The sequence below is a fragment of the Rhodotorula toruloides genome, assembly GCF_000320785.1.
Source record: "Rhodotorula toruloides NP11 unplaced genomic scaffold Scaffold34, whole genome shotgun sequence".
NCBI classification, from domain to species: Eukaryota; Fungi; Basidiomycota; class Microbotryomycetes; order Sporidiobolales; family Sporidiobolaceae; genus Rhodotorula; species Rhodotorula toruloides.
Window position 1 is genome coordinate 99,676 of NW_015622994.1, and position 17,205 is coordinate 116,880.

At 62.2% G+C, this 17,205-nt stretch overlaps 6 protein-coding genes across 6 annotated transcripts; 2 read left to right on the top strand and 4 right to left on the bottom strand.

The window, feature by feature from the left end:
* Positions 1-3: 3 nt before the first annotated feature.
* RHTO_05575 (ribosome biogenesis protein BMS1) lies at positions 4-4,032 on the top strand (the record flags this gene model as incomplete). Its single annotated transcript, XM_016419236.1, has 9 exons — positions 4-87; positions 142-324; positions 386-476; positions 535-653; positions 712-935; positions 995-3,464; positions 3,523-3,637; positions 3,696-3,846; positions 3,906-4,032. The coding sequence occupies 9 exons, from the start codon at positions 4-6 to the stop codon at positions 4,030-4,032; spliced, it is 3,564 nt and encodes a 1,187-aa protein (XP_016269947.1).
* Positions 4,033-4,304: 272 nt separating this feature from the next.
* RHTO_05576 (uncharacterized protein) lies at positions 4,305-5,072 on the bottom strand (the record flags this gene model as incomplete). The annotated part of the gene is made up of 4 exons (XM_016419237.1): positions 4,305-4,658; positions 4,719-4,771; positions 4,830-4,941; positions 5,013-5,072. 4 exons carry the CDS (start codon positions 5,070-5,072, stop codon positions 4,305-4,307), a joined length of 579 nt encoding a protein of 192 aa, XP_016269948.1.
* Positions 5,073-5,621: 549 nt separating this feature from the next.
* Positions 5,622-6,353, bottom strand: RHTO_05577 (uncharacterized protein; the record flags this gene model as incomplete). Its single annotated transcript, XM_016419238.1, has 3 exons — positions 5,622-6,080; positions 6,138-6,181; positions 6,236-6,353. 3 exons carry the CDS (start codon positions 6,351-6,353, stop codon positions 5,622-5,624), a joined length of 621 nt encoding a protein of 206 aa, XP_016269949.1.
* Positions 6,354-6,866: 513 nt separating this feature from the next.
* On the bottom strand, positions 6,867-11,493 carry RHTO_05578 (glutathione transferase omega-1; the record flags this gene model as incomplete). Its single annotated transcript, XM_016419239.1, has 16 exons — positions 6,867-7,440; positions 7,494-7,596; positions 7,651-7,729; positions 7,789-8,216; positions 8,271-8,431; positions 8,486-8,637; positions 8,693-9,015; positions 9,072-9,138; positions 9,194-9,255; positions 9,311-9,456; positions 9,505-9,623; positions 9,686-10,171; positions 10,231-10,348; positions 10,408-11,093; positions 11,158-11,436; positions 11,491-11,493. The coding sequence occupies 16 exons, from the start codon at positions 11,491-11,493 to the stop codon at positions 6,867-6,869; spliced, it is 3,786 nt and encodes a 1,261-aa protein (XP_016269950.1).
* Positions 11,494-11,639: 146 nt separating this feature from the next.
* RHTO_05579 (D-arabinose 1-dehydrogenase) lies at positions 11,640-13,244 on the top strand (the record flags this gene model as incomplete). The annotated part of the gene is made up of 6 exons (XM_016419240.1): positions 11,640-11,690; positions 11,757-11,811; positions 11,925-12,058; positions 12,124-12,535; positions 12,591-12,682; positions 12,753-13,244. 6 exons carry the CDS (start codon positions 11,640-11,642, stop codon positions 13,242-13,244), a joined length of 1,236 nt encoding a protein of 411 aa, XP_016269951.1.
* Positions 13,245-13,441: 197 nt separating this feature from the next.
* On the bottom strand, positions 13,442-16,988 carry RHTO_05580 (uncharacterized protein; the record flags this gene model as incomplete). The annotated part of the gene is made up of 4 exons (XM_016419241.1): positions 13,442-15,547; positions 15,608-15,688; positions 15,753-16,897; positions 16,970-16,988. 4 exons carry the CDS (start codon positions 16,986-16,988, stop codon positions 13,442-13,444), a joined length of 3,351 nt encoding a protein of 1,116 aa, XP_016269952.1.
* Between the last annotated feature and the right edge of the window lie 217 nt (positions 16,989-17,205).

Consider the following 17,205-nt stretch of genomic DNA (forward strand, 5'->3'; position numbering starts at 1 on the left):
CTCATGGACGGCGCGCAGCAGACCAACCGCGCTCACAGGCCTGCAAAGGCACCCAAGAAGGGCCCAGAGAAGGGCAAGAACCCAAAGGTGAGCCACCCTCACTCTCTCGCCAACCTCATCAGCTCAACCTCAAACTCGCAGGCATTCACCTCGGCGTCGTTCAGGAGGGCAGAGAAGCAGGCTAGGAGGAACGTAGAGAAGGACCAGACCCGCCTACATGTCCCCGCCATCGACCGCACCTTCAACGGCACCGCAGGTCAGGGAGGCAAGGATGTCGAGCAGGAGGTCCCGCCCGTCATTGTCGCCGTAATGGGGCCCTCAGGAGTGCGTTGCGACTGTGCTCGAGCGGGTGCGCATCTCCAGGCTGACCGGGCTCGCTCCTCAGGTCGGCAAGACGACCCTCATCCGCTCGCTCGTCCGCCGGTACACGAAGAACACGATGGTCGACATCAAGGGACCCGTCACCGTCGTCTCTGGTGCGTGAGCGAGTCTGGGGGGCGCTTGAAACGCAACTGACGCTCATCTCGTCCACAGGCAAGAACCGCCGCCTCACCTTTATCGAGGTCCCGAACGACTTGGGAGCCATGATCGACGTTGCCAAGGTTGCAGACCTCGTCCTGCTGATGATCGATGGCAGTTTTGGCTTCGAGATGGTGCGCGGGACTGCTTCAGCTTCCGAACTGTCCTCGGCTAACCCTCTCGCTCACGCAGGAAACCTTCGAGGCCCTCTCAGCGCTCAACTCGCACGGTCTGCCCAAGCTCATCGCCGTTCTCACCCACCTCGACCTCGTCAAGACGCCCGCCATGCTCAAGGCGCAGAAGAAGCGGCTCAAGAAGCGTTTCTGGACCGAGGTCTACGACGGCGCGAAAATGTTTTATTTGTCCGGAGTGATGAACGGGCGCTACCCCGACAGGGAGATCCTCAATCTCAGTCGGTGCGTACGGAGCTGTTGCAGTCTCGGCACCGCCAGCTAATCGCGACTCGCGTACGCAGGTTCATCTCGGTCGCCAAGTTCCGCCCTCTCACCTTCCGCAACTCGCACTCGTACTTCCTCGTCGACCGCTTCGACGACCTCACCTCCCGCGAAGTCCTCCGCAAAGACCCCAAAGCAGACCGCCACGTCGCGCTGTTTGGCTACCTGCGCGGCGTACCCCTCCGACCACCTGGTCCCTCGAACTCCGTTCGCGTCCACATCCCCGGCGCAGGAGTCGACGCTTTCGACGTTTCGCGCATGCTCGAACTCATCGACCCTTGTCCGTTGCCCACGAAGGACTCGGAGAAACGGCGCAAGATGGGCGACGCGAACAAGGTTGCGTACGCGCCTATGAGCGGCGGGTCAGGGCAGGGTGTGACGTGGGACGGCGAGCGCGTGTGGATCAATACGAGTGGGACGTTCTCGAAGCGCCGCCTGGAGGACGGCGAGCAGCTCCCGAACGACGAGGTGGGCGAGGAGGGAGTCAAGATGGTCCTTGACTTGCAGGACGCCGACGAGACGCTCGCGGAGAGTATGGCCAAGAGTCAGATTCGGATCTTTGGCGGGTCGGAGCCCGTCACGGCGGCTGAGTACCAGGCGCAGCAGGCGGCTCAGGCGGAGGCGTCGACTTCGAGCGGCAAGCGGCAGCGTCGCGCGGCCTTCAACGATGCTGTCGGCGACTACGACCCGGCCGAGTACGACGATGCGAGCGACGAGGACGACGATCTGAACGAGGAGGACTTCGACACGGACGATGAGGCGCTTGAGGAGGGCGACGAGTTGGCGTTTGAGGGGAACGGCAAGAAGGGTGGGAAGCGGAGAGCGAGCGCGTCGGGCGGCGAGCGGACGGAGGATGTTGCGTACGCCGACAGCGATTCCGACCTCGACCTCATTCTCGATGACGACGAGCGGGCCGCGCGGGATGCACGTGCTGAGTCGGACGACGACTCTGATGAGGATGACTTCGACGAGGACGAGGACGACGAGGAGGAACAGGGGCCGCAGTGGAAGAAGAATCTGGCGGCACGGGCGGCGGCGACTATGAGTTCGGGACGGCGGCGGCAGAATCTCATGAAGCTCATCTACAGCTCGACTTTGACGCCCGAGCAGATCGCTGCTGGCGAGACGGAGGACACGGTCGCTGCGCAGGAGGAAGCGGACGCGCGGAGGGAGGCCCTCGGTGAGGATGCGGCGGACGACGAGGACGATCTGTTCCAGCTCGCCAAGGACCGCGCGCAGGGCGATGACGAGGACATCTTCCGTCTGCCGGTCAACATCGCGGATCTCGAGGTCTGGGAGGACGAGGAGTTCCTCGACTCGATCCGGCACCTCTTCATCACCGGCGACAGCGCTCCGACGGGCGATGGCGCGTACGAAGAGGAGGGCGGCGACTTTGAGGACCTCGAGGCGGATGGCGAGGGCGATGCTGGCGACAGGTCGCTGTTCCCGCCCGAGCTGGACGAGCTGGACGAGCTGGACGATGAGGAGCGCAAGGCGCGCGAGCTCGCTGAGAAGAAGGAGGAGCTCAAGCGCAAGTTCGACGCCCAGTACGATGACGACTCGGACGAAGAGAAGATGGACTTTTACACGGAGCAGAAGGCCGAGATGGAGCGGAAACTCAAGGCTACGCGCGCCGAATTTGCCGAGGACGACGCCGAGACTCGCGCACTCGTCGAGGGCTACCGACCCGGCACCTACGTCCGCATCGAGCTCCACGGCGTCCCGTGCGAGCTCGTTCAGAACTTCAACCCGCGCATCCCGATGATTGTCGGCCACTTGCTCGCCCACGAAGAGTCGTTCGGCTACGTCCAGGTCCGACTCAAGAAGCACCGCTGGTACCCCAAGATCCTCAAGACGAACGACCCGCTCATCTTCTCGCTCGGCTGGCGACGCTTCCAGACCGTCCCCGTCTACTCGCTCGACGACGGCACGCGGAATCGCATGCTCAAGTACACGCCCGAGCACATGCACTGCCTCGCAACCTTCTACGGCCCGATCTCAGCGCCCAATACCGGCTTTTGCGCCTTTACGAGGTTCGGCTCGGAGACGCCTTCGTTCCGCGTCTCAGCGTCGGGCGTCGTTACCGACATCAACGGGACGACCGAGATTGTCAAGAAGCTCAAGCTGACGGGCACGCCGTACAAGATCTTCAAGAACACGGCGTTCATCAAGGACATGTTCACGTCGTCGCTCGAGATTGCCAAGTTCGAGGGCGCCTACATTCGAACCGTCTCTGGCATTCGCGGTCAGGTCAAGAAGGCGCTCGCCAAGCCCGAAGGTTGCTTCCGTGCCGCGTTCGAGGACAAGGTCCTTATGAGCGACATCGTCTTCCTCCGCGCATGGTACCAGGTCAAGCCGAGGCAGTTCTATAATCCCGTCGGCAATCTCCTCCTCCGCGACAAGTCGGCGTGGCAGGGCATGCGCTTGACCGGCGAAGTCCGCCGCGCCGAGGGTGTCAAGACTCCGCAGGACGTCAACTCGCTCTACAAGGTGCGTTCGCGTCTGCAACTGGCTGAACTTGGTCACCTCGCTGACCCGTCGACCGCAGCCCATCGTCCGCGAGACTCGCCGCTTCAACACGCTCAAGGTCCCGCGCAAGCTGCAGGCAGCTTTGCCGTTCGCCTCGAAGCCCAAGATGCAGCTGCCGCAGAAGAATAAGACCTGCACGTTGCGCTTCCTGCTGTCTTTCGCCTCGCTCGCTCACCAACCTTCCGTCCGCAGACCTGCAAAAGCGTGCCGTTGTTATGGAGCCCGACGAGAAGAAGGCGCTCTCGCTCCTGCAGCAGATCCAGGCGATCTCGCGCGACAAGGACGCCAAGCGCAAGGAGGCTAAGCAGGCGCGCAAGGTCGAGCGGGCGAAGAAGCTGGCCAAGTGCGTTGTCGCCTCTCTCTATCTCACTCGTCCTGTCGCTGACAATCTGTTGCTTTCAGGGAGGACGAGAAGCGGGGCGAGCGCGAGAAGAAGGAGAAGCAGGAGTTCTTCGCGGCGCAGGGTCGGGCAGAGAAGCGCAAGGCCGAGGGCGGGCGCTTTGCCAACAAGAAGCGGAAGCGCGAGTAGGTGTAGACGGCTCGTGCGAATGGAATCAACAGCCATCCATCGCGTGTCGCGGCTTGCTGGAGATTCTAGGGAGAGAACTGCCTGGCGTGTCTCGCTCTGCTGGCAGTCGAACCTCTCACCGGCGCATTTCACCGATTGTGCAGCACAAGATGCGTTGCACAGCAACTTACACAGGTAAGTCACATCATGGTTCGACCTCGAACTATCGGGAAGCGTCAGTCAGCGTCCAAGGCGCGCCACAGAGAGGTCCAACTGAAACGTACGAGACCGTCTTACTCCCTAGCCTGTAGAGCCAACCAGCCAAGCTCAGTCCTGGCCGTAACTTCTCCAATCTCCTTCGGCCGGACTATCTCCTGCAGCTCCTCCTCCCTCCTCCTCTTTGCCAAGTCCGCAACCTCTTCCTGCAGTCGCTTGAGCCGCGCTTCACCCTCCACTTTCCTCCAAGCTCTGCACAACTCCCTCTCCTGCTTGTCCCGCTTGGTCTTGGGCTTGCCGAGTTTGCGCATGTCGAGTCCGGGATCGAACGAGAGGCGAGGAGGCGCGATGACCCAGGGAGGATTAAGGTACAGATAGTGTCGCGCGAGTTTGGCCCCCTCAGGGTCCATCATCGAGAGGAGAGCTTCTTCCTGCGAGCGTACGACGGTGAGCATGTAACAATGATTGCGAGCGAGGACGGTATGGCGCACTTCTGCCCAGCTCTCCGCCGCTGTCTGCCTCTTTCTCGGCTTCTTTGCCGAGTCTGGCAGAAGCAACCCGTGTTAGCTCAGCTGCGTCGTCTGATCAGGGAACGGACGCACCTTCGGGGGAGATGGGAAGCCCTCTGTGCGTGGCAAGGCTACGCGCCGGTTCGCGGAGGGTGAGAGCGGGTTGTGCGGCGTGCTTGACTGCATGCATCGCTCGTCCCAGTGGCTGCCAAGCCATCCCGGTGTCAGTGGGATGTCTGTGTCGAGGACCAGCTGAAAAGGGAGAGGGACACGCACCAGCTGGCGCGAGAAGAGCGAAGCTGGCGTGCAAGAAACCTTAGTGAGCGTGGCAAGCATCTGTGGGGAGCACTACTGTTTCGCAGCGAGAGAAGCGGAGGGAGATAGAGCTCGGAGAGGAGGACAAGGTGGAACGGGGCGCGCCAGAGGGGGCGCAGCTGAGATGTACGGAGTGAGCACGCGCAGCACGAGCAGCCTGTGCGGAAGTCAGCGGTGGTGAAGCGGTGAAGGAGAGCAACAGTGGTTCGAGCGGCAGGTCGGGGAGGCGAACTTCTCCTCCTCTCCGCTTTCTTTGGCCTGTCCCCAATCGCCAATAGCTCGAAAGGCTTGAACAAAGTCTGCCGCAGACCATGCAGCATTCAACGCGTGATGTAGACTGGGCAATGCTTTCATCAATTTGCTCCGTCGACGGGGTCACTCGCCGCGTAGACGGCATCGCAGGACTTGCCGACGAGGGCAACACGGCAAAAAAGTACTAGAGGTGGCGTACGGCGCGAGCACCCCGAGCGAATGGCGGAGGAAGGCGCAGTCACGGCATTTCAGTAGGCAGGCATGCCGTCTAGCATCAAACAGCGCCGGATTGCCAGGCTTTGATACGATATGAGTGCTTCACACGTTGTCTTCGGTCTGCAGGGTGATGATTAATCTCGGAAGACGGGGAGAGAGTTCAGGAAGAACGCACCAATCCCTCACCGCCTCACCTCCTACCTCTACCTCGTCTGCCTCAATCGCCAGCCGTCCAAGATCCGTCTTGACCTTGAGCGCTCCGATCTCTTCCGAAAGCTCGGCAATCCTGTCCAGCGCCTTCATTAACTCCTCTTCGAACGCCAGCTCCATCTCTGCGCGCAGCTTCTTCGCCCTTGTGCGGCCCTCGACCTTCTTCCAAGCCCTGCACAGAGCACGCTCCTGCTTGTCCTGCTCCGTTTTGGGACGGCCAAGGCGGCGCATGTCGATGGAAGGGTCGAACGAGATGGGGGGCGGCGGGACGAGCCAGGGCGGTTTGAAGTAGAGGTATCGACCAAGCTTTGCAATCTCAGGATTACGCATGCGCGCAAACATGGCAATGTCCTGCAGATTGCCAGGTGTAAGCGCTGGAAAGCAGGAGAGACGGGCGTGACTACGCACCTCTGCGCGCCTCTGCGCTGCCGTCTTCCCTTTCCTTGCTCGTCCTGTGGAAGCGTGTGTCAATGCTCAGTGAGAGCAAGGTGGCGAACTGAACGGACTCTGCGACAGAACCTGATGCTTTGGTTCTGAGGAGAGCCTGCGGATGGATGCTGGGCAAACGGGAACAACGCATCGTACGGGACTGTGCACAGTCAAGCAAGTGGCACCTCCAGCCATGCGTGAGTGCATAGCACCGGTGTTGAGCAAAGAAAGCATGCTCGAGACGGAGGTCACGGACGGCGGAACGAACAACGGAACGGGAGGATTGCTGGCAGTAGGAGGCGCCGATCAGGGCGCGAGGGGTGTGTGCAATGTATGCAAATGTAGCGGGAAGAGCCAGCGCAGGTTGCAGCGAGAATGAAGGAGAGCAACAAGTCGAGCAGAAGGTCGGACGAGAAAACCCTCCCGCGCTGCTCCCTTCCCGGCCATTGAGATATGCTGTGAGCTCCAGGACTACAATACGAGTCTGCTCTGGCCCGCGAGCTCTCCCTAGCGCGAGGTCGAGTTGCAACTCCCCGTCAGTTTGCTTCGTTCACCCGTTTCGCCCTCGGGGAAGGGGCATCTCAGGGCTTCTGGACGAAAGGTCTATGCCGAGGGACTTGATCAGAAGGGGAGGCCTGCGTGCGGGACCGCGAGAGTGGCCGAGCGAAACGCAGACAGCGTTTCAAGGAGGTTGACGCAAAGTCCGCCCTACCGCGGCAGGACTAGCACAACTGGCGGCCTTCCCAGCGGCGACTTACCACTCACTTCATCCGCATCTCCACCTCGAGCGTTCCTCAGGTCCGCCTCAAGCCCGACCTGCGCCGGATCCCGCTCCTCCACCACGTCCGACTCGACCTCTACCTCCAGCTCCGTCGCCTTTGGCTGCTGCGCCTGTTGCCGCCGTTGCTCCTCGTCTTCGTACTCCTCGTGTGTAAGCTGAGCCGGATACTCGATCTGCCAGACGCGCATGTGAGGGAGGGTGAAGCGTCCTGCGACGAGCGGGACGAGCCGAACGCGCATCTCGCGCTCTTCAAACGGCGCAAGCGTCCACTCGGTGAGTCGACGCGGGCCAGCGAAGGCGAAGGCGGAGGGGACTTCGGCGAGGTCGAGTTGGCTAGAGAGAGTGAGGAGGCGAGAGGTCGGATTCGAGAAGCGATAGGAGAGGGTGACGGGCCGGTGGATGACGAGGTAGGGCGGTAGTCGGAGTAGGATCGTGGGCGCGAGGGGCGGAGGCTTCGGAGGATGGACCTTGAGGCGCGTAACGGTCGACTCGCCGTCCGGTCTGCGAAGCTGGGAATCAGCGATGTTAAGTCCGGTACCGACACTGCTACGCACCTCTTCCACTGAATCTCTAGGTGAAGGTCGCTGGCGACCGAGTTGTCGTTGTCGCGTACTTCTAGGCTGAAAAGAGCGTTGAAGACGTCGCCTGGTCGCCAGGCTGCGATGCGCAATCGTCAGCGCCTGAGAGGTGGACAACGAGAGGCGAGCGCACTCATGCTGTCCTGCTGTGACTCTGTAGTCACCGCGACGTAGCCTAGCGACGAGGCCCTCACCCGAACTTGCGGCGCGTCCTGCGCAAACGCGAAGAGGTCAGCCTTGTTCGCCCAACTTCCGATGACTTCCGACTCACGTCTGTCCGTAAGACGATGCTCTGCACCTCGATGCTCCACGGACCAACCGCTCGCAGACTCGCCGCCATCGTCGCCGCGCTCGCTCCTTCCCATCCGCTCGACTCGCTCAAGTCCAGCAAAGCCTTGTTTGGCCGGCGTCGCTTGAGCACCTGGGTCGAGAAAGATGCTTGGACGGGTAATACGACCGGGATGACAAGCGAGCGGGTGACTTCGAGCGGCTTTGGGAGTAGCGGACCGGATGAGGTGGAGGCGGCAGCAGCGACGGGAACTGCGCGGATCGTGACGTCGATGTTGCGCGGACCGGGCAGACCTCCGAGTGTGGAGAGAATGAAGGTCTTGGACTGGGAGGCGGAAGGAGCGAGAGTACCGAGGGGGAGCGACTCGATGACGGACGTTGAAGACTGCGAGTCGACCTCGATGGTGTCGTCTGCGGGTCAAGGTGTCAGGCCTGAGACGTGGAATCGGGGAGAGCGGGACTCACGAGAGCCTTCTTCGCCAGGTTGGAGGAAACTGACAAGGAAAAGCTCGACCTCGACCTCGTCGTCGTTCCGGACGTCGACAATGACGGGCAACCGCTCATCGAGATAGGCGGGCGAGACAAAGTTCGTGTCGACGGCGACGAGTAGATCGCGGCGGGTGACGCTGCGTAAGTCCTTGTCAGTGAACGCGGCCGTCTGCGAGAGCAGCAGGACGTACCGGCAGACAGACGAATCCTCAACGCCCAGCGGCACCGGCTTCTCTCGCGATTCAATGTACCATCCAGATCCTCGCCCGTCGAGCCGGTTCGGCCGCATGTTGAGAGCGACAGTCCAGCTGCCGACTGATGCAGTGAGAACAACCTTCTCGACCTGCGGAAGCGCCAGATGAGCGCCAGATAAACCAACGAGTATGACATCGACGCACCGTCAGATCGATTTCCTTGTCGACCTTGATGCTGCCCACGAAGAGCTTCGTCTCCCCACCGTCTCGCCATGCCAAGTTCGCGCTCCTCTCCTTCGAAGAGCCGGCTTCGCCCAGGTTCACAGCTTCTCGTCGGTCAGCAGAAGCGCCCAATCCACCGCGATGGTCGACGCAAATGGGCGGTCGGTCGTCGTTGAAGGTGATCTCGAGGCGCGAGAAAGCGAAACCGGCGAAGCGGGAAGTTGGGAGGGATGACAGGGCGAGCTGGAAAGGGACGGGTGTCGAAGTGTCGACGGTGTCGTGAAGAAAGGCAAGGCGGCATTCGACTATTGCAATGTTCGTCAGTCGCGGGTTGATAGAACGACATCGTGGGCAGACGCACGAAGGGGAGCGCATTCGGTCATGTCGAGAGAGAGGGCGGTAGAGTCGACGCTGGCGGGCGACTGCGTCTGCTCATGAGCGAGTCAGCTTCAGCTCTTGATTCCTGCTCGAGCTGCGACGTACCTGCAAGATCTCCAGCACGTCCTTCGCGACCCTCTCCCTCGTCGCAACATCGATATGCGACTCTGCGCAGCGCTTGCATCAGCGACTGAATCAAATGAGGGAGAGGCAAGTACGTACCAGGCGCCATCAGCTCGAGACCCGCCTTGACCGCCGCATTCCAGTCCTGCACCCCTTTCGCCGCCTCAAACATGCGCAACAGAATGTCGGCAAGGACGTCATCGTACTTGTTTTGTCGGTACGACTTGGCGATGCGGTCGTGGAACCTGGGAAACCGCGTCAGCGAGGACAGGAACAGAGAAGCAGCAACGCACTTGAGCGCCACGTCGAGCTTTCCCCCTTCAAGGTGAGCGAGCGCGATCTGGTGGGCGATAGCGTAGGTCATGTTCTTCGCCTTGTGCACCTTGTAGAACTCGTAAGCCTTGGTGAACAGCTGCGCGGTGACGGAAGGACGTCAGCTCCAATGACAGGTCGTCTCGCATGGGCGATGCGCACCTCGATGATGATCTCGCCGTGGTCGACTTTCGTTTCGTGCGCCAGAGCCGGTCCACCTGCCCCTTCGCCGCCCGCTTCATCCGCTTTCCACTTCGCCTCCTTGAACCGCTCCCTCCGCTCAACCGCACACGTTGCTGCGAGGTGGTAGTAGTACCCTGCATGCTGGAGGACGTTGAGCGGTACGAGGCTAGGCGAGTTGGCGATTGCAGCAGGCGGAGTGGACGTCCCATCGACTCGGCTGACAGGCGGGAGACCAGCCGGCATGGGAGGCGGTTTTGTCGAAGGCAGCCGAATGCCGTTCCGTACGGCGAGGGCGACAAGGTCGCCGAAGAGTCGGTACTGCTTCGATAGCCAGCTCCAGAATTCGAAGGTGTCGACGCCGATTGACCAGGTTTCGGACGAGAGGCGGAGGAAGAGCGAGACGTGCTTGTGCAGTTGTGCGACGGCGCGGGAGGATTCGCCGAGGTAGAGGTAGAGCTTGCTAATCTGGAGACGAAGGGATTTTAGTTGGACGAAAGACGAGGAGAGCAGGACCCCGCATGCACCTTGAAGGAGATGCAGTCGGCGAGGACCTTGGCTTCCGCCCATCGCTTCGTGCGAGGAACGAGGAGTTCAGGATGGGAGAATGCGTCGACAAGGGTAACGTAGCAGTCTTCGAAGTGTCTGCACGGAGGGAGGCGCATCAGCGAAGTCGTTCGAGAGCCACCGCAACGATTACCCACTTGAGCGCCACTTCGACCTCGTTCCGCAGCTCGGCAAAAAGCGCCAACTTGTAGTCGTACCGCACGTTCCACCCTCTCTCGCTCAAAGCGCCTTTAATGGCCGCCGCAGCGTTTCCTCCAATCCTCGCTCGTTTCCGCCGAACCCGCCGACCATGTTCGCGGTAGTAGTCGATAGCCGCAGGATACAACTCCGCGCGAAGGGACTGGACAAAGTTGTTGACCTCGCTCTGCGGGACGGGCGAGATGACGAAGAGCGAGGCGCGAGTGTCGAGGCCCGACTGGCGCCGAATGAGCGATAATCGGATGTCGAGCGATGGGTCGTCGAGGAGTTCGCGCGAGCAGAGGAGGACGACGGCGAGCTTGATCCCTCGTTCGTAGGTCGTGCGTTTCCGGTCGACAATCTCCTGCACGAGGCCTGCATCTCGCTCTCGCTCCTCCTCGTCCCGCGTCGTAGGGTCGACGCTCGAGCCTGGAGGATGCTCAAACAGTCGGAGAACGAGGACGAAGACGGCGGGGACGAGCTCGCGGTGTTTGCGGATCCAGATAGGAGCGATGATTCCGTCGGGATAGAGGGGAGAGGTTGGCGTCAGGGGAGAGATGGGCGAGTGGAGTGTATGAGGAGGCTGAGGAGGTTGCTGGGCGTTCGAAGGAGCAGGACGGGCTTTGAGAGGCGGGAAGCGGATGTTCTGCGGCGAGAAGGACGAGGTCAACGGGGTTGGAAGCGCGTCGGGCGGGGTGAGCTGGGCGCACCTTGTCGACCAGGATCGTATGAAACTCGTTCTGCCCCTTTCCTCGCGCAGAATCCCACACTGGAAACGCCTTGCGACTCGCGAGGGTCTTGCGGAGCGCCGCCTGGAGGATGACGAACGGGTCGCTCGACGCGGCTGATGCTGGTGCGCTGGGCTGTCCAGGCTGCGTTGGATCTGCGTCTGGCACTGGCGACTGTCCCTGCGCCGGTGGAGGAGAAGCGAGGCCCGCGACGAGGAGGAGAGGGTAGGCATGGCCGATGAACTCGCTCGGATAGCTCTCCTGCGGGTTCGTGGGGGTCAATACGAGTCTCTGAAGCGTAGCTGAATCGCTCACCATCCCCTCCCGCAGACGAGAGCGTCGAGTCGTTGCCCAACTTCTCTTCGTCTCGAACTGTTCACTCTTGAACGCTCGCTCTCGCCGTGTTTGGGCTAAACTTGCTCCGTGCCTCAGTCAGAAGCTACACATCCACCGCCAGACGCACCATGGCTTCTACCGACCTCTTGACGCCGCGCTACCCTGCCCTCGACCCCAAGGTCCGTCATCGCTCTCGTTTTCGACGGCTCCTTTCGGGGGACTGACACAGACAGTCGCTCTTGCAGCAGGGTGGCATTACCGACGGCCCGCTGCCTCTCCCGCCGCTTGTCCTGGGTGCCGGTACGCCTCTTCTCCCCACCTTCCCTTCGATCGCCTCCACTCCGTCCGATGTCGAGGAGCGCGGTCGAACAGCGTCGTGCAGCGAGCTGACGACGGCGTTGACACCCGCACAGGCGTCTATGGCTACGACTACAACTCGAAGGAGACCCTGCTCGAGTCGAGCGTCCCCGAGCAGGCGATGCGGCTCGCCTTCCGCTACGGAATCCGCACACTCGACACGTCGCCGTACTACACCACCAGCGAGCGGGTGTGTGACGAGAGTCTCGACTCGGAGAGGACGGCGGGTCGAGACTGACTTTCGACCCCTCGCAGGTCGTCGGCGACGTCCTCGAGAAGCTCCGCGACGAGTTCCCTCGCGACTCGTACCAGATCATCACCAAGATCGGCCGCTACGGACGCACAAAGGAGGAAGGGTTCGACTACTCGCCCTCGCGCATTCGCGAGTCTGTCAAGAACTCGATGAAGCTCATGAAGACCGACTACCTCGACGGCGTTTACGCTCACGACGTCGAGTTCGTCTCGGAACAGCTTGCGGATGCTGGAGAGGAAGGGTTCAAGGTTGGCGAGAACGGCGAGATCAAGGAGGAGGATCTCGAGAAGTGGGGTTTGCGCGAGGAGGATGCGGGCAAGATCAGGGGTCCGGGAGACGAGAAGGTCCTAGCGGCCCTCAAGGAGCTCTTTGCGCTCAAGAAGGAGGGCGTCATCCGCGCCGTCGGCTTCAGCGGTGCGTCGCGCTGACCTTCCCAGGTGCTGCCCGTTCTGACTTCCGGATTTTGCAGGCTACCCTATGCCGACGCTGCTCCGCCTCGCCCGCCTTATCGCTCACCATCTCGAGCCTCTCGATATCATGCAATCCTACTGCCACCACACCGTGCGTCCAGTCGCTTCCTCCGCAATGTCCGTTCTTCCCGCTGACTTCCCCTTTTGCTTCCCTCCCGCAGCTCCAGAACACGACTCTCCAGACGTACTACCCTCTCTTCGTCAAAGCCGGCGTCAAGCAGATTCTCGTTGCCTCCCCGCTGAGCATGGGCGTCCTTCGCTCCCTCCCTCCGCCCGGATGGCACCCCATCTCGCCCGCCTGCCGCGACGCTACCGCCGAAGCAATCAAGGTGTGCCAGTCCAAGGGCCGTAGGCTCGAAGACGTCGCCCTTGGATATGGATTCACGAGCGTCAAGCCTGCTGGCTCGAGGGAAGGACGCGACACACCGACTGTTGTCGGACTCAGCACGCCCGAGGAAGTCCACGAGACGATGAAGGTCTACCACGAGTTGTACGGCGCGGGACAGGAGAGTCGCGAGGGGCGCAGGCCGGGCGAGGGGCTCGGCAAGTCGGGCAGCGAGGTTGCCAAGTTGCAGAAGGAGCTCGAGAAGGACGTTGTCGACATCTTCAAGGCCAAGGGCGGGTACAACTGGACCTGGGCTGTCGGCGTGTAGGTCGGCGGGACCGTAGAAAGAAGTAGCTCGCGCGCGACACGCGCTCAAAAGTAAAGTCAGTATATCTTATCGCTTCCTCTCACTCGCACATCCTGGAGCAAGTTCGACGGAGGACCGAGAGCTAGAATGACAACGACAGTCAGTCGACACTGATGCACTAATAAGTTATGCTCCTCCTCGACAACCTGACCACTTGTCTACGCCGTCGCCTCACCTTTCGCTGGCCGCAAGACGAGTCCGCTCGCCAGAGTTGACACCAAAGAAGACGGCGCTGGCGTGACAGAAGGCGGGTGTACCGTGACTGCGGGTTGCGCCTGAGCAGAGTTGTCGGCGACCTGGTCGGCACCCGTGGCGGCCGTCTTGTCCTCCGGCTTGCTCGACTGGCCGTCGCAGGTCAAGAAGTACTCTGCGAGGCGTGCTTGGTGCGTCTCGGCGTCTTCTATCTCGTTCGGCGCCTCGTCTGTCTCGCGGTCCGGCTCGCCGCTGGACCTCCTCGCTGCGTCCGCCTGGAGGATTTCTGCCGGCCGGCTGGGAGCGACAGCAGCGAAATCAGCCACCGCCTCCTGCACGCCATCAACATCCCCACCCCTCTCCCTTGCCAACGTCTCCTCCCTCTCCCTCTGCGCAAGCTTTTCAACACGCCTCGCCTCGTCCCGCAACATCGCCTCCACGAGCTCGACGCAGTCCTCCTTGCTATGCGCGTACGCCAGCATCGCTGAGCGGAGCTCACGCAAATGCGAGACGAGCGATTTGCCGGAGAGGCCAGAGGAGCTAGTCGGTCGAGCGGGGGAAGGGCGTGCATTGGATGGAGTGAGCGCCGCGGAGGGTGTTGTAGGAGAAGCAGCGGCTTCGGCGACGGGAGTGAGAGACGGAGGAGGGTTCGTCGAGGGCTGGGCGTGCTGGTGGTCGAGGCGGAGCTCGTGCGCTGCTGCGTCCGCTACAATGGGAGCAAGAGCAGCTGCTGCCGCAACCTGCGCAACCGCCGCTTTGGAAGACGCTGAGCTCTGCGCGGGCGGGGCGGCGGCACCCGTAGCCGAGGCGGTTGTCACAAGGGGCTCGACCGTAACAGGCGGGGCGGTCGTCTCGACCGCAGGAAGTGCGCGAGTCGTCGAAACTGTCGAGCTCGAAGCGCCAGACGTCTCGCGCTCGCGGCGAGACCGCTTGAGAGACGAGCTGCGTCGAGGTGGCGTGACGACCGGAGCCGCGTCGACGATGGGTATGGGCGGCGCGAGGCGCGAGTTGTGACTGTCCTCGCTCGCGCTCGCCTCGGCGCTGCTGGTGCCGTTCTGCGGCAGACGAGGCGATCGGTTCCGCTGCTTCTGCGCCGATGCCGGCGGGGGTGGCGACGAGTAGGGCGGGACGGAAGGCTGCTCGACCGTCGGCACGCTCATGCTCCTCCTTGACTGCCTCGCGTCGCGAGCAGATGGCGCTCCGAGGCCAGGCGGAGGCGTGTACTTGGTAGCTGCTCGAGCGATCGAGTCGCTGAAGCCCGCTGCTCGGAACGCCGTCCGCGCGTTGCTCGACTCGCCGCCGTCGATGGAGTGCATGCGAGAAGCGCGATGAGGAGGTGATCCGGCGCGCGAGCGGTACGAAGGCGGAGGAGGCGAGTTGGGCGGAGGAGACGTCGGCGAGACCGGCCCTGCCGAGTCCTCCTTCTTGCCGCTCCCGCTCGACCCGCCTGTGACCCGCGAAACGAGTCCCCGTAAGCCCCCTCGGGACTTTTTCGATGCAGCCGACTTGTCCTTCGAAGGCGAGTCGTCGAACGAAGGTCGAGGGTCGATGGTGCTCATCGGTCGAGGAAGCGAAGGCGGCTCGACGGCGAAGAAGGCCATCAAGTCGTTGTTGATCTGTCGCTCGCTCGCCAGATCCCGCCGCTCGTCTTTGGCCTTGAGTGCCCGCGTTCTCGCGCCCGGACTTGCCAACGCGTCTTCTCCGTCGATAGCCTCGCTCGCTGCGCTGTCCACCGTCGAGACCGAGTTTTGCGAGCCTTGCACACGCATAGCGACGCTGACTGGGTGCAGGGGGTCATCCTGCGGAATTGGTCGCTTCGGCACGATTGACTGGCGGCGAGAAGCTGTTGCGTCGCCGTTCGACCAAGGCGGAGGCGAGTTGAGCACATCGATGAGCGAGTCCTTACGTGAACCGGAAGGACGGTCCCGGCCGTCGACGGGTTGCCCCGCCCCGCTGTCTTCGCTGAGGATGCCGCCGAATTGAGGCGCGCGGGCTTTGAGATGGCGCGAGGGAGAGTCGGTCGAGTTGAAGAGCGCAGACATCGACTGTGAGCCCGACATTCGCTTGTTCTGCTGCTACACATACGCAAATGCATTAGCGACGGGGAACAGAAAGCGTGGAGCTCGACACACCTCGAATCGTAGCCGGTCCGGAGTGCTCGACAACTTGATCGTCTTGCCGCTGTTCAACAGCTGATCGAACGAGTCCTCGTCCTGCACATCATTCTCTGGTCAGCAAAAACGGGGAAAGTGAGGGAGCGAAAGAGCGGGAGCGCACCAAAGCCGCAGCCTTCACGGCTCCGTTCGCCCTCGTGCCGATTCCCAAGCCCATCCCTGCCTTCGCTCCATTCGACGAGTTGACAGCAGTCGACGCAAAGCTCGTTCTCCGCTTCTCAATCGTCGACGGAACAGCCGTCGAGCCCGCCAGCGACGGTCTCCGTTCCGGCGTCCCAACATTCGGAAGGGGAACTCCTCCCGCGTTCGACGAGACAGGCGAAGCGACGTTCGACGAGTTCGTGCTCTTCCGCCTCCCCATCCCTCCGTTCCTCGACCTAGCCCGCTCATTCTTCCCTTCCTGCTCGATGAAAGCCCTGACACGCATTCCTTGCACCCAGTTCCAGACCAGTTGGTCCTGCACTAAAGCGGCCTCGAGGTCCGTTACGGTCGCTGTTGCTTCGGTGTCGGATGAGGGACGGGACGAGGCGGATGAGGCGACGAGGCGGAGGATGTGGGTCGAGAGGTGGGTGAGGATTCGCTCGACGTAGAGGGCGAGGAGGAACGAGATGTGTGGAGAGCGGGCGGAGGAGGGTGGCGGTTTGGGCGGAGAGAGCGCGACGAGGTGTTGTGTGAGAGACGCGGGTGCGCCGGAAAGAGGAGCAGCGGCGCCGACGCCCGAAACCTGCATGACCCACGCTCGCAGGCACCGAAACACCTCGACCGCCTGCTTCGCGACTTTCTCACGCAACGAGTCCTTCGTTTCTCCCGCCGCAGGACCGGGAAGAGAAGCCGTCTCGGGAAGGACGGGACTTCCCCAGATTCCTCGACCGCTCGTCTTCTTCAGCGCGCCGTCTGCTCGCAAGCTCGGACTCGCGCGTCGTACGAGTTCCCTCACTGCCAACTCGGCTTCGAGGATGCATTCCTTTGCGAGAGAGGTCGGGCCGAGGATGCGGGCGAGGGCGCTCTTGAAGCGTTCGGTTGTCAGGACTTCGTCCTCCTCGAGCGGGACGGGAGCGTTGGCGACTGGGTGAGCGTCTCCGTTCGGCGTGGTTTCGATCGGCGCAGAGTGAAGGGCGGCATGGACGATGAGGTGCAAGAGCTCGTCGGAGAGGTAATTGAGGGAGGCAAGGGCTGCGGGTGAGAGTCGTGTCGGTCGTGCTTCGCTCAAGACAGTGGCTGCTGGGTTCGAGTGGACGTAGATTGGCTCTGCGAGGGGAGACGCAACGCGTTCAGGTTGTTGACATCTCGGAGCCGACGAGGAAGAGATGAGCGGCGCACCCGAGTAGACCGCTGCCATCGGTCACCTCGCTTTCGTCTGAGCTCCAGCACTGCAGTTCACTCGACTCGTGCTCGTCCCTGCCTGCGGTGGGTCGCGAGGAGGCGGGGTGTGGGAACGGATGCGGCTTGACGAGACGAGGAGGAGCGAGCGGGCTCCGTCGTCGAGGACAATGGGGCGCTCTGGCCAGCGTCGAGTGCACGTTGAGAGCACTGGCAGCAGGCAGCCAGCTCACCTC